Source organism: Boleophthalmus pectinirostris, unplaced genomic scaffold (genome assembly GCF_026225935.1).
Source record: "Boleophthalmus pectinirostris isolate CB_2022bp ecotype Guang Dong unplaced genomic scaffold, ASM2622593v1 HiC_scaffold_10, whole genome shotgun sequence".
NCBI lineage: Eukaryota > Metazoa > Chordata > Actinopteri > Gobiiformes > Gobiidae > Boleophthalmus > Boleophthalmus pectinirostris.
In genome coordinates, this window is record NW_026570971.1 from 24,917,064 (window position 1) to 24,930,169 (window position 13,106).

At 37.1% G+C, this 13,106-nt stretch overlaps 1 protein-coding gene across 1 annotated transcript; it reads right to left on the bottom strand.

Annotated features, from left to right (window-relative positions):
• Nucleotides 1-90: 90 nt before the first annotated feature.
• On the bottom strand, nt 91-13,100 carry trip11 (thyroid hormone receptor interactor 11). The gene is made up of 11 exons (XM_055157623.1): nt 10,602-13,100; nt 9,795-9,935; nt 9,329-9,522; nt 7,546-7,709; nt 7,323-7,426; nt 7,134-7,233; nt 6,136-6,217; nt 5,532-5,646; nt 1,993-2,115; nt 1,529-1,667; nt 91-1,129 (listed from the first exon to the last, which is right to left on the bottom strand). Exons 1-11 carry the CDS (start codon nt 13,059-13,061, stop codon nt 915-917), a joined length of 3,837 nt encoding a protein of 1,278 aa, XP_055013598.1. The 5' UTR covers nt 13,062-13,100; the 3' UTR covers nt 91-914.
• Nucleotides 13,101-13,106: the final 6 nt, after the last annotated feature.

The following is a 13,106-nucleotide window of genomic DNA, read 5'->3' on the forward strand; positions in this document are numbered from 1 at the left end:
TTCACCGTTTTTATAATGTTAACAGTCTGTCATTGGGAGCCGTTATTGCACATTTTGAATACAATTATTAACAGATGACACTGGAAGAAATATGTTCAGTAGTACCTTTATTTGTTTTGAAAATGCAAATTCAATGGCAACTACCTTAAAGCTTATACAAATGTGATTCTTTCCTGATTTTTATTTATCTATAAAACCCAATGGCTCCAATTTACATTTGTACAGGTTCATTGAAACATCTGAAACTCTGTAGCATTCTTCTTCTAGATTTAAGTCTATACAAAAATGTAGCTTCAGTGGACATGGACTGACAGCTGTCTCAGGTAAAACCATACTTTACATTATCTGTTTTTATATTAACCATTTACAATCTGGATTCACACAGACATCTAACAAAAGTGCAGGCACTTTATTCCATTATTTCCACTGTGCCGATAAATACAACAGCCCCCCCATATTTTATATATAAAACTATATAATAGTTGTGTACTTCAACAGATCCACCGCAGATGCAGCCATAATTGCAAAGCTTATTGCACACTGCAGTCTGGCCAAAGGGAAAAGACAGAAAAGCAAAAAAATGTCTGTATGGTTTTAACAGATGTAGAGGAACCACATAAATCCCAGCACAGATGATGCTGCCAGGTTTAAGCCTGAATCAGAAATAGTTTTCTGCTGAAATGGAAGTTTCTCCTTAAGTATAATGATAAAGATAATTATTCAAACCGTTATCAGATGTCTGCAATGCAATCCTTCCCAAAAGTCCTTTGTTAAATGCACTTATAAAAGATGAGAAATAAATCTTTCATTGCATAGAGAGCAGTTCTCAACAACATAGTGTTTCAGTTTCTCCCAGCAGAGATGATCTTTATTCAGTTGCAGCTCAGTTTGTCTTGTCACTGGTTTGGCGCTGGTCACTGCTTGAGTAAGTCTTTGAGAACAGCAGCGCCTCCACTAGCCTCTCCAGACACAGGCACAGGGGTGAAGGTGGGCAGGGCATCTGAGATGGGCTTCATGAGCAGGTGTCCTGTGGAGGATGAGGGTCCTGGGGCCCCAAGCAGAGGCACAGCAGCAGAGCGAGGGGCTAAGAAAGGGTTCAACTCCCCGGGGCGCTTACCAGGAACCGATCCTAAAGCAAAGGGAGAAAGTTTACATATTTGTAAAAGAATAAGGACACTACACAATGAGCTTGTGCCAAATGATTTAGTCTTTAGAGGATTTAATTTAGAGAGAGGCTGAAGTGCTTGACATGGAGATGCTGCTTCTCCACATTGAGAGACGCTAGTTGAGGTGGTTCTATACCAGCTGAGAAGGGCTAATGGAAAAGCTCTAAAAGGTATAGAGTAGAATAAAACAGAATTAGACTTAGACAAACTTTATTGATCCACAAAGGAAATTATTTGAAGTCAGAATGGTGATTTTCTGTAGCCTGGGAAAGCCTCGGGATGCAGCCAGAGGAGCTGAAGGAAGATTGCTCAGACTGTGATTTCCACTAACTGTAACTAACTGCTTTTTTCCCACCGTTTACCTGTGGTTGAAGAAGAGGTGGCTCCACTGCCTTTTCTCTGTGGAGGAGCATTCAGAGGTTTGATGTCCAGGAGTTTTGGAGCTGGAAGACTCGGAGTTGACTCCATCTCCAGGAACTTCACAAACATCTCAGAGAAGGACTGAAGCAGAGGAGAAAAACATTTAAGGTGCATTGTGAAAGTGATTTATGTGAATTTATATTGTTGTCACTGATTTATATGACCTAAAGGCCACAGAGAAGTGCAGTGGAAATGTTGCTGCAGCAACACTTGAATTTTGTTCGGGATCAATAAAGATCAATAAAGGGATCTCTGTCTGTCTCTGTCCATGTCTCTCTCTCCCCCTCTGTCTCTTTTTCACTCTCTGTCTATATCTTTCTCTCAGTGTCTCTCTTTCCATCTCTCTGTCTCCATTTTTGAGAGACATATTGACATATGTTTAATATAATATCCTGGGGGGTCTTACAGAGTTGAGGGACTGTGTGCTGGTGGGTCTCTGGGGCGTGTTTGGGACACTCTGAGCTCCTCTTCCTCCCAACCAACTCGACACCCAGCCGGTCACTCCATGTCTGCCATCCTCCTCCAGCATCTGCAAAAACACAATAGAAAAGGATAGTTTGCAAAACATTTGCAAAACATGGAATAAATTCAACTTCTAGGTCTACTAGAATACTAACTATTCCTATATTTAAGAGGTCTAAAAATGATGGATAGTAGCCATTTTGTTTAAAGAAACTAAAGCTGAGCAAATAATAATATAATACAAATCTTAACTATATTTCAACTTCCAGGTTATAGGTGACATATTGAGGACTTAGGGAAAAAAAAAAAAAAAAAAAAAAAAAAAAAAAAATATATATATATATATATATATATATATATATATATATATATATATATATATATATATATATATATTATATATATATTTATTATTTATTTATTTATTTTTTAACTGTGTAGATGATGCTTCTTCACTTTTAGGTATTGTTATTTGTAAAGAATCATGAAAAAAGTACATTATTTTTTCACCTAAATCTGTATTTCTCAATATCAACCCCCAAATAACGTCTGTTTTGGCAGTAAAGGGAGATCGCTACTCTACTGGGATGAGTTCTAAATATTTTCTGGATTTGTACTAAAACTTGGAAAATAGTGAAAGGAAAATATAAATGGAATTATCAGTGTCTCATTGTGTGTGTTTTGCTTCAAAACAGAATTGGGCAACACTTTGGACATGGTTTTGAAAACTTCTGCCAGACGACAGAATAAACCGCATTTTGTGTTAATGACCTGCATCAAACTAGAGCCGAGAATTTTACATTGCACAATCTTTCCGGACACAAACTTTCTGATACAACAACTGCAGTGTCATAAGCACACAGGGGCTGTTACGCCATAGCCACCTCCATTTGGTTTGTTTGTAACTAAAAAGTAAACATGGCCTAGTGGTTTGGTGGACCACATGTGACTAGACTGGTCATGATAACAAATTTTCAAGTTTGATATATAGACCCTTTAAAAATGTGTAAACAAAAACATCCTAAATTCTGGAATGGAGGCAACTGGAGGCAAAAGTGAAATGGAACATATGATATTCTGTGATTAATCCTGAGTTCCCCTTTAAAATCACAACATATGAAAATACGTAGAAGATTTTGCAAATGAAAACGCTGACGTTAGAAAATTGTATTGTATTGTATTTTTCCCATCCTCCTTACTAATCTGTGTACTTTGAAAATTCTAAATTATTTATTTTTTGTTATAATGTTGTAAAACATTATTGCACACTTACATCTGCTAATCAGTTAATAATTGGAGGTCTTGCGACGTAGCTTTGGATCTTATCATTATTATTATTATTATATTTCTGTCTGGTTGAAAATATATCTGCTTCACTTTGCCTTCAGTTGCCTCCATTCCCTTATTTTTAACATTCTGATTACAGAGGATTTTAAATGGTCTATTGCTGAAGTAAATATAGACAACAATAATACTGAAACTAATTTATTCCACTGACATAATAACCCAAAAGCAGATTTAAATTATTAGTAATATTGTACAAAAATATGGAATAAACAGTGTATTTCGCTTTTATTTATGTATTCTTTGGTGAGAAACAAAAGTTCAAAAGACAGAATCTGGGTTTGTTTTGGCTTTTCCTGCCTTTGAGCTGATCTGAAAATTAATTTAGCTTTAAAGGTGCACTGTGCACCTTTTCTGATGGAGGGTTTGCAGATTTTATTGGTTTGTCTGGAATGTTCCATAGTATCTCATCAAAAATATATAGCTTTTGTGTTTATTTCGTTTTGGGTTAGGGTTCACTTCACACTACTCCAAAATACCTTGAAAACATGCGTTCTTATGCCCAATTTATGGTCATGCATCAAATTGCCTGTGATGCAGGGAGTCTGCCTTGCTGTGAACTCCCTCCGCAGAGCATCTGTGTCGATCAACATGCACCTCCAAAATTTTGTAACTATGTGCTGAAACAATGCAGACAATAAGGGCTGTGATTGGTCCTCTCTACATCCGCTCTACATACATTTCTGGTACTCCGCTTTCCCGCTTCATTTTGTATACACATAACGGCAGTTTTAAATCCTAGCCTCCTAGAACTGTGGCAGTGAATTACTTTGCGGCGCTTAGACTTCAATGCATATCCATAAATCAAAAATGACAAGGCAACGGCTGCAATGTGCGTTGAGTTGATGCAGAACTATAATTCGGCCTTTACTGTGCTTGGGCTTGCCTTCCCATAGAGCTGACTTGTAACTTGGCCTGATTGTGCCATCTTCTCAAACAGTTTGCTCAAGTTTAATATACTGTGGAATATTCTAGGCAAAGTAATGCTATCTCTATGGGTACAAGCAGGTGAAAATTACACAGTGCATCTTTAATTCAATGCCAGATGTCCTAAATATAACAAAACCATCTCCACTTATCTGGGCTGAACTAGCACAAAGATAACTAGCTTGTGCCTTCAAGCTGGATTTCAAACACTAGTTTACTGTATAATGGAAAAGACTTCTATCTCACTCTAAAGCCATTTAAGGGTTTCCGTGATCGTAATCCAATAAGAAAACATAGAAGAAAAACAATGAGTTTTATCATAATAAAGTAGCGGTCACTTTCACAAAGCCTGACTCTGCACTGGCTCTGAACTAAAGGCTGTTGGCCCTGTTTCATGTCAAGTAGCTGCACTGATTTGGAGGTGATATTTTAAGATTAAACATTGTGATGTTGATTTAAGGAGCAGTGGAGGAAGAAATAGGTCAGATTTTCCAACTGCCCAAAGGTGTCTTGGACTTTTTTGTGTATTAAAAATATATGAGGATTTTAAAAATCTTTTTCAGTCATGACTTTCATAATAACAGTGGTTTGAATTACAACCTCTAACCCTAAACCCCACAAAATTATAAATACTTTTCAGGACATAGGCTTACATACTGTAGGCCAACTAATATGAATCTACTTTTACCACTGAATTTAAATGGTGTTAAGCCTTGTTTAAGACTACAACACCGAAGTCTGTGATCAATACAACTGCTAATGGTCCTGTTCAGGAGTTTGATTTTCTACAAAAAGGTAAGTGTTACTAAAGGAATAACTAATGCTACCTAGCTTGTAACTGTAATGTTTATTGAGAGGAACTCGTTTAACACCCCAAATCAGCCCATATATGGTAGTTCCAGCTAGTTCTAGGTCAGACTGTGTTAAAGTAAAGTTCAGATTAAAGTCAAACTTGAGCAACAGGGCTTCAGACAGTTAGCATCACACCCCCAGAAAATGTTGACCACGTCAGCTGCAAAGTATCAATAAATGAACTCTCCCTCATAGTAATTCTAGTTAATTCAACAACACACATTTTTGGGCGTAGATCAGTCCTTTGAAAGAGTGTTACATTTATACACTTGAAAGTTCTTTCGACAACCAAAAAGATGAAAAAACAAAAGACATCCAAAGAAAATAACAATTTCTCATCAGTATTTCCAGTGATCTTACCTTATCCACATCTTCTCTGCTCAGACCCAGCACACTCCCCATGAGCCTCAGGACATCAGCACGTTTGGATTTCGGAGTATGGAAGTATCCCATGAACAGATTCCTCATCAGGACTCTGGAAAAAAACATCATAAATCAATGTAGGTTACAGAAATATTGAAATATCGATATATCCCAATAGATTTTGGTAATTCATCGTCATGGGTTGCTGTATCAATATACTGGTAATTGTCATTTTTTTGTGAACACACTAAATTTGACTAGGCCTGGTTGTATCATCTTCTCATGCAGTTAAATATACTGTGAAATATTCTAGACCAAGTAATGCTATCTCTATGAAGACAAGCAGGCGACATATCCTTTACCGGAAAAGTTACATAGTGCACTTTTAATTTAATGCCAGATGTCCTTCATATACGAATACTAAATGTACATGTACAAATGTAATACATTTTTAAGCACTCCATTGTAATAGTGTAGTTACTTTTTCTGTGAATTAATGGACTTAATCTCGTGTTTTGTCTAGTGGGAATAGTGCTTTGTCCCATCCTGATCAACTACCACTACCAGTTCCACACTTGTAATAAGAGTTTTGTGATCTTACTTGTCTATTTTTCCTTCAGTGCTGTTCAGGAGATTCATTAATTTCCTCTGGGCTTCCTCCAACATCTCCTGTCTGATGTCCACTGTAAAACAAATAATAATAAGATCTATCTATCCATTTTTATAAGAACCACAAACCCCCTGTTGTACATAATCATTAATAATAAATGCAAACAAAATTATAATCTAAACTAATTATATGCTTGTTTTATTGCTTCTCATTGCAGTAGGCACCCAATTGTGACACTGTTTTCTTAGCAAATTTAGAAAATTTTGGCAATTCCACAATGTCTTTGTTAACTGATGACAGAGGACAGCAAAAATACAGCTTTTGGGGAAATTGAACCAGCAATGCGCCATTTAATTCACAGCTGTTTCCAAATAAACTCAAAACTGTTCTGAGTGACTACTTAAGCTCATATGATGACAATATGGAAAATGTCAAAAACTGAAGAAGATTTAAACTCAGAGAGAAGAAAAGAATCTGAGAGATTGATGTAGAGATTGGCACAGACGCAGATCTAATGCAGGTGTTTTCCATAAGAAACTTCAACTCTGAACCAAGAATCAAATAAAAACACCCTATAGACCATTTCTCCAAAAAACATATTTTTGTTTCAACAACAAAGATTTTTAATAAGGCTGATTTTAAAAGACAACACTAGACTGTATTGTGCCTGTGAGCTAATAAACTTGGCTTGTAAAAGTGAGGCATATGCTTGCCAGCTAAGATCACTATATATGAAAGTGTATAGTTTAGTTAACACATCAGACAAGAAATTCTAGATAGAGAGGTACTATAAATTATTTTATATTTATGAAACTGCACTTAAAATGACAGGCTTACCATACAAAATGTCTGGATATTTATGGATAAAAGCAAAGGTTCACGTCACACAGTTACATTTTGCAATATAACACAAAGAGAGAAATTGTATTCATTGTAATTTCGTGCTGTCTGAACTGTTTTAACAAAATAAATTGTTATAATACTCTTACCTTGTTTTTTCATTTCCTCCAGTTGCTCCTCCTTCAGGTCGAGCTGATCAGTGAGACGAGATGCAGACTCCAAAGCAGCATTGGCTTCATCAAGATTCAACTAGAAAAACAACATACAGTTGAGAGCATTTACTGTATTTGATTTAAACAGAAAACTCTAAAATGAGACAAAAATAATGCTGTATTCACCTGTAGAGCAGATGCTTGCCCTTCTAACCTCTCAGCTTTCTTTCTCCAGTCTTCCTTCTCCCTCTTGTGCTTCTCCAGTTCAGCTGAGTACATGGCTTTCTCTTCTAAAATACAACATAAAGATCCCATTTAAATCCAACAGGCTTTGTAGCTGAATCATGCTCAAATTCAATTAAATACAGTCAAAACAATGACATTTTGCAATATATAAAACAGAACATGCCTTGTTGAAACTGCTCTAGCACCATCTGCAGGTTGGAAAGTGACACTGCGTACTGTTGCACTTGGTCTTGAGCTGTCCGGAGTTGAGCGTAAGCTTCGTCTCTTTGCCTCACAACTCCACTGAGCTGCTCCTGTAGGGACTCCACCTGCATACTGGCCTGTTGACTGGAGTAAAGGAGACATTTGTTTGGATATCTGAAAAGGTTTTGTTTTGGTCAATTAAAGTGTTTATTTGAATTAGGGATGCAATGATATTCAATATAATATCGAATCGTTTGATACTGGTCTCACGATTCCATATACATGCACACGCGTTGTGTTGTCATTTATTTTGGTCGCAAAGGAAAACAGTTATCACAGTGTCCTTCTCAGATGCTGGAAGAACACCACTCCATAATGACTTACAGCTGAAATATTCTAACAGAGGTGAGCTTTATCTTTGTCACTTTTTATCTCATGTTGACCCAGGAATGACAAAGATATTAATTTTTAAATACTTTAGAATCATTTTTGGTTTTACATTTGCCTTCATTAAATGTGTTTATATCATACACTGTATAAAAGAAGTGGACTAAGCGAGTGTGACGCCACCCATAGTTTTCAGCGTCACTCAAATAAGGCTCACAATGCTAACGGTTACAGGAGTGAATCTGGAGCCAGGCTCTGTGTTATGAATAAGATTTTTTGAAAGCCCACTGCAGCAGTTACAGAGAGAGGGGTGACAAGATCCCAGTGTAAGCCAATTGAAGCCAGGGGCAGAAGGAGCCGGAAGAGCTGCCCGAAGCACTTCCTATTCAGCACGAGGCGGCTAGTGCATTAGCTATATCCACTCATATATACGGTCTATGGCTCGTATATGCTCACACAGCGCAGTCCGCAATATAGCAATCTTTTTCTCAAACTTTATCTCATAAGTTTTAGTCAGAAAACAGTCTGTTGATACATTTCTATGTAATATGACATAGTTTTAGTGTCCATAAAGAGGGTGGGAGAATGCAGTGTCTCACAGACTGTAGCAGGGCAGTGTGCACACAGTGAGAGTGTGCTGTACAGTGCAGTGCGGACACAGGCATGAGGCATGTGCACACAGTGAGAGGACTAAAGAGAAGGACTAAAAGTGTGATAGCGTAACTCCCCTACCACTCTATATTAAGAGTAGGCTGGCTATATTATAAAATATAAAATAGCCTGAGAAAGTACTGTTCTTATTTTCACTGAATAAAAATTCAGAGCTGTAAATTACTTAACCAAATGAACTAAAACACTTCACTGATAAACTACAACTTTACAGTAGTTCTACTGTAATTGTATGTAATATAATGTTTCATTAACATCATAGTGTTATTATATTGTACTCATTAGCAGAAAAAAATTACATGAGATTTTTTTGCATCTTAAAAAGTATCAAAATCAAATCAATCATATATCAAGATATGTAACGAATTGTGGGAAAATAATATCGTTGCATTCCTAACTTGAATACAGTATAATCTTGCTTTTCTCCAGGAAAAACTGAAATGTCAAAAGAGACATTCATGAATTAGCTTATCGTGGTTCTAATTGCATTCAGACCACCAGAGGGCAGTGTTGAATGTATTGAATGGTCCCTTTGCACAAGTGCAATGAATATTCAGTGGTTTGTTTTATGTCAGCACGTACCAGTTAAAATGAACTGTACGGTTTTAATAATAAATTTACATACAGTTTATGTGATATATAGTTACATTGCTATAAAATGCAACTATTAATAGTCCTCTTAATCAGTTCAATAATTAGTTTCTTACCTAGCGTTCTCCACTGCGCTGGAGGACGTGGCCAGTCTCTCCTCCAGCAGCACCACCCTCCTCCTCAGCTCTGTCTCTCTGTCCTCTGCTGCCAGCGCCTCTCTTGTGTATGAATCCTCAATCTCCAAAAGGTGATTACGAAGTCTCTCCAACTCCAGGTTCAGACGCTGCTCTTTGTCCTTCACATGCTGAAGCTAAAACAGTTTAAAAATGCTTTTGAAAATATTACACTTAGCAGACATTACAAGAGTTTTAGTTTTGTCAAGTCATCATCACAACATAATCTTTGATGAGATCTTTCACCTTTCTGCCCTATTATATAAACTTTAACAAAATTTTCCCTTGCTATCTAATATATTCCACAATAATAAACACAACAACAATAATAATAAACTAATTACTTTAATTTACTAATTTTCAAACATGATTTGTACAATTATATTTCCTGATAGTAAATTGCCATTACCTCAGTCTGCACAGCTGTGGTCTCCATTTGTTTTTGCTTAAGAGCCATCATCACTTGGTCCCTCTCGTGTTGAAACGCCACTGCTTTGTCTTGCATAGACTTCAACTCATTCAGGAGCTGGTTCAACTCTCCAGACTTGCCCTGCAGAAAAAAATATATATAAAATGAAAATGTTCTTTTCATTTCTGATTGAATCATATTTTTTAAATATGTTTTTGCTCAAATTTCTTTTGTGCATGTCAGCTAGGGCTGCACAACAGATTATGATATTAATCATTGTGTCAGCCAATATCACTATATTTGCAAGAAAATAAGTATATTGTAACAACATAAACTTCTCCATTTTACAGTGATATGTATTCATGAATCCCACAATTTCTTTTTATTACCCAGTTAGACTAGTAAATGAAGGCATTTTTGGTTTAAATTAACCAAACTTATTGTGCCAAAATGTATATAAAAAAAATAATGCAATAATATTGTTATTGCAATAAAAAACACTTATTGAATATTGCATCTTTTTCATAAAAAATCTGAGCTAATTATTTGGGTCATCTGTTTGTGCTAGTTATTGGATTACTAACCATGTAAATGTACCTAATGTGCATACATTTTTTATTTTATTTATTCATTTGTTCTAATTTGACATTATGCAACAAAAACAAAAATGGACAAAAACACAAACCCCACTCGTCTCCACACTCAACACATACACAGAACTACACAAAAACCACTGGGTACACAAATATCAAATGTCAGTCAAGTCCAGTCCTGTCGTACCCAGATATTTGAATAAAATAGACTGACCTGCTCCTTGTCCTTGAGCATCCTCTCCACTGTGGCAGACTTCTCACTCATGGCGCTCAGTTCAAACTCTTTCTCTCGTAGCAGCAGTGAGACTTGCATATTCGTCTCCTGTAATGCTCTAAACTCAGACTCTTTCTCTCTCGACTTTGCTGCCACTGCTTCGTTCTCCTCCTTCAGCTTCTTCACATCCATCTCCAAAATCAGCGCACGCTCCTTCAAATTGGTCACGGCTTGCTTCAAAACTTCATTGTCATTTTCTTTGTTTCTCAAAGCCTCGCTAACGTTACTCAACTGATCACCTTTGGTTTTTATAAGCAAATCTTTCTCACGAACTGTTCTTTGCAATGCGTCTAGTCGATCTTTAACTTGTCTCACCTCTTCTACGTGACTTCTCTGCTCCATTTCTGAAGCAGATGCAGAATTTGCAAGTCTATGATTGTTTTCTTGCAATGTTTTTATGATGTTGTCTTTCTCAGCTAGCTGGCTACGCAACAATGCTACCTCTTGCGTATCATCCTTTACTACTGAAGATGTTTGCTGGATTTTTACCTCCAATGGTGCACTTGCTTGACCAAGTTCAGCAGTAGGAGCTACACTGTCCAGTTTCCCCAATAAGACATCCTTTGTAGAGCTCAGTTGTGTGATTGTCTGTTGAACCTGAGCTAACTCTTGACTCAAACTTCCCAGTCTTCTTTCCTTTTGTTCATAGTTTTGAATGAGGCGTGCGTAATCAACCGACAATTTAGAACTACAATCACTATCAGCCGAAATCTGGTTTTGCAATTTGAGAAGTTCTTCTTGAAGTTGTGCCGATTCGTGTTGCATGTTTTTAACTGTTGTGATCACCTGCATTTTCCACTCCTCCATTTTCTTAACCTGTTGTTTTAAAGTATCTCTTTCTTGTAGTAACTCTTCAAATTGATTACTACTGACCCCACCAGATCCTCCACCTGAATCGCCTCCCGAAGTTTGCAAGACTGTGACAAGCGTCTGGCATTTTTGCGTTAGGGCATCAATTTCGATATCTTTCTCTCTGATAATTCTGGATAAATTTTGAATAGTCTCTTTGAACATTTCTTGACTACCAGTTGGATCGCTCATATTTGAAAGCCGTACGTTTTCTTGTTGTAGTTTTACCAACGCAGCCTCCTTCCCAGCCATAATATCCATAAGGCGATGATAGTCAGACCTTAACTGGCTATTTTCTCTAGTTTTCTCATTCAAAACTGCTAGAACTTGCTCCCTTTCCACTGCGTAAGCTTGGATCTGTTGTTGAAGGTATAAGATGTCCTGGTTATGACCTCCTCCACCCAGAGACACCCTTGCGTGAAGCGCTTGAATCTCCAAATCTTTCTGTAAAATCATTTGCGAAAGTTTACCAACCTCATCGCGAGACACAACCAGCTGATCCAACTGCTTTGTAAGGGACATATTCTTCTCATTCAACTGACTAATTTCTGTCTCTTTTTCCTTTATACCTTTGACCAGTTTGTCGATCTCAACTTTAGACAGATCATGTTTTTCGTTGCCATTTTCTTGGTTTAGTGTTTGCGTCTTATCTTCTTGCAAAATGATTTCACCAGGGGTAGACTCAAGCCTTCTTTCTCCTAATCTTTCAATATTTTCTTTCAATCTTACAATTTCTTCATCTTTGGCGTGAATCAGCCGATCATAATTAAGTGTTGATTGTTGGAGCCTTGAGTGGGCCTGCTCTAGCTCACTTTGCTGAGTTTGAATGGATTTCTGCGATAGGACAAGAGAAGCTTGCTGTTCCTCCAATGTCCTCTTTAGCATATTTACCTCTTCTTCCAAACCATTACGAGAAGATTTAAGTTGCGTGATTTCAGTTTCTAATTCGGTAATTATGTCCAAAGTCCTAGGTTCAGATTGTATTTGCGGCCTACTTTGCTGGTCCCTTAATCTATCAATCTCCTCTTTCAAATGACTGTTTTCTTCTTTCATACCTCCCAACTGTCTATCTTTCTCTTCCACAGCTTGTTTAAGGCTTTCAGTTTCCTTAGTTGAAATCAAAATTTTACTTTCCAGTTCTTTCTGCAATTCCGCTGCATTTTGTTTTAAAGTTTCCACAAACATGTCTTTCTCTTGCAACAAGTCAGTGAGCTGTTTCTGCCCAGCAACAGTCATGGAAAGCATCTCATTGGTGTCTCTGTGATCAGACGCCAATTGCTCTATGTCTCTTTTAAGCTGTCCAATTTCCATTTCTTTCTCTTGGTTGAGTTTGATAGCTTTTTCATGTTCAGTTTGTAAAGCAGTTGCATCCATAGACCTTGCTCGGGTCAGTTCATCTATAGTTTGTTGATACTGTTTTGCTTGGTCTGCCAATGTCTTCTCAACCTGCTGTAATTCACTTTCCAATTGTCCTTTTTCTAACTTCAAAGCTTCAATGCGTGTCTCTTTCTCTCGTATAGTCCTGTTCAAACTATTCTGATTTTCAACCATTTGTTTATTTATCTCCTCAATCTTTGCAGTTTTATCATCACAATC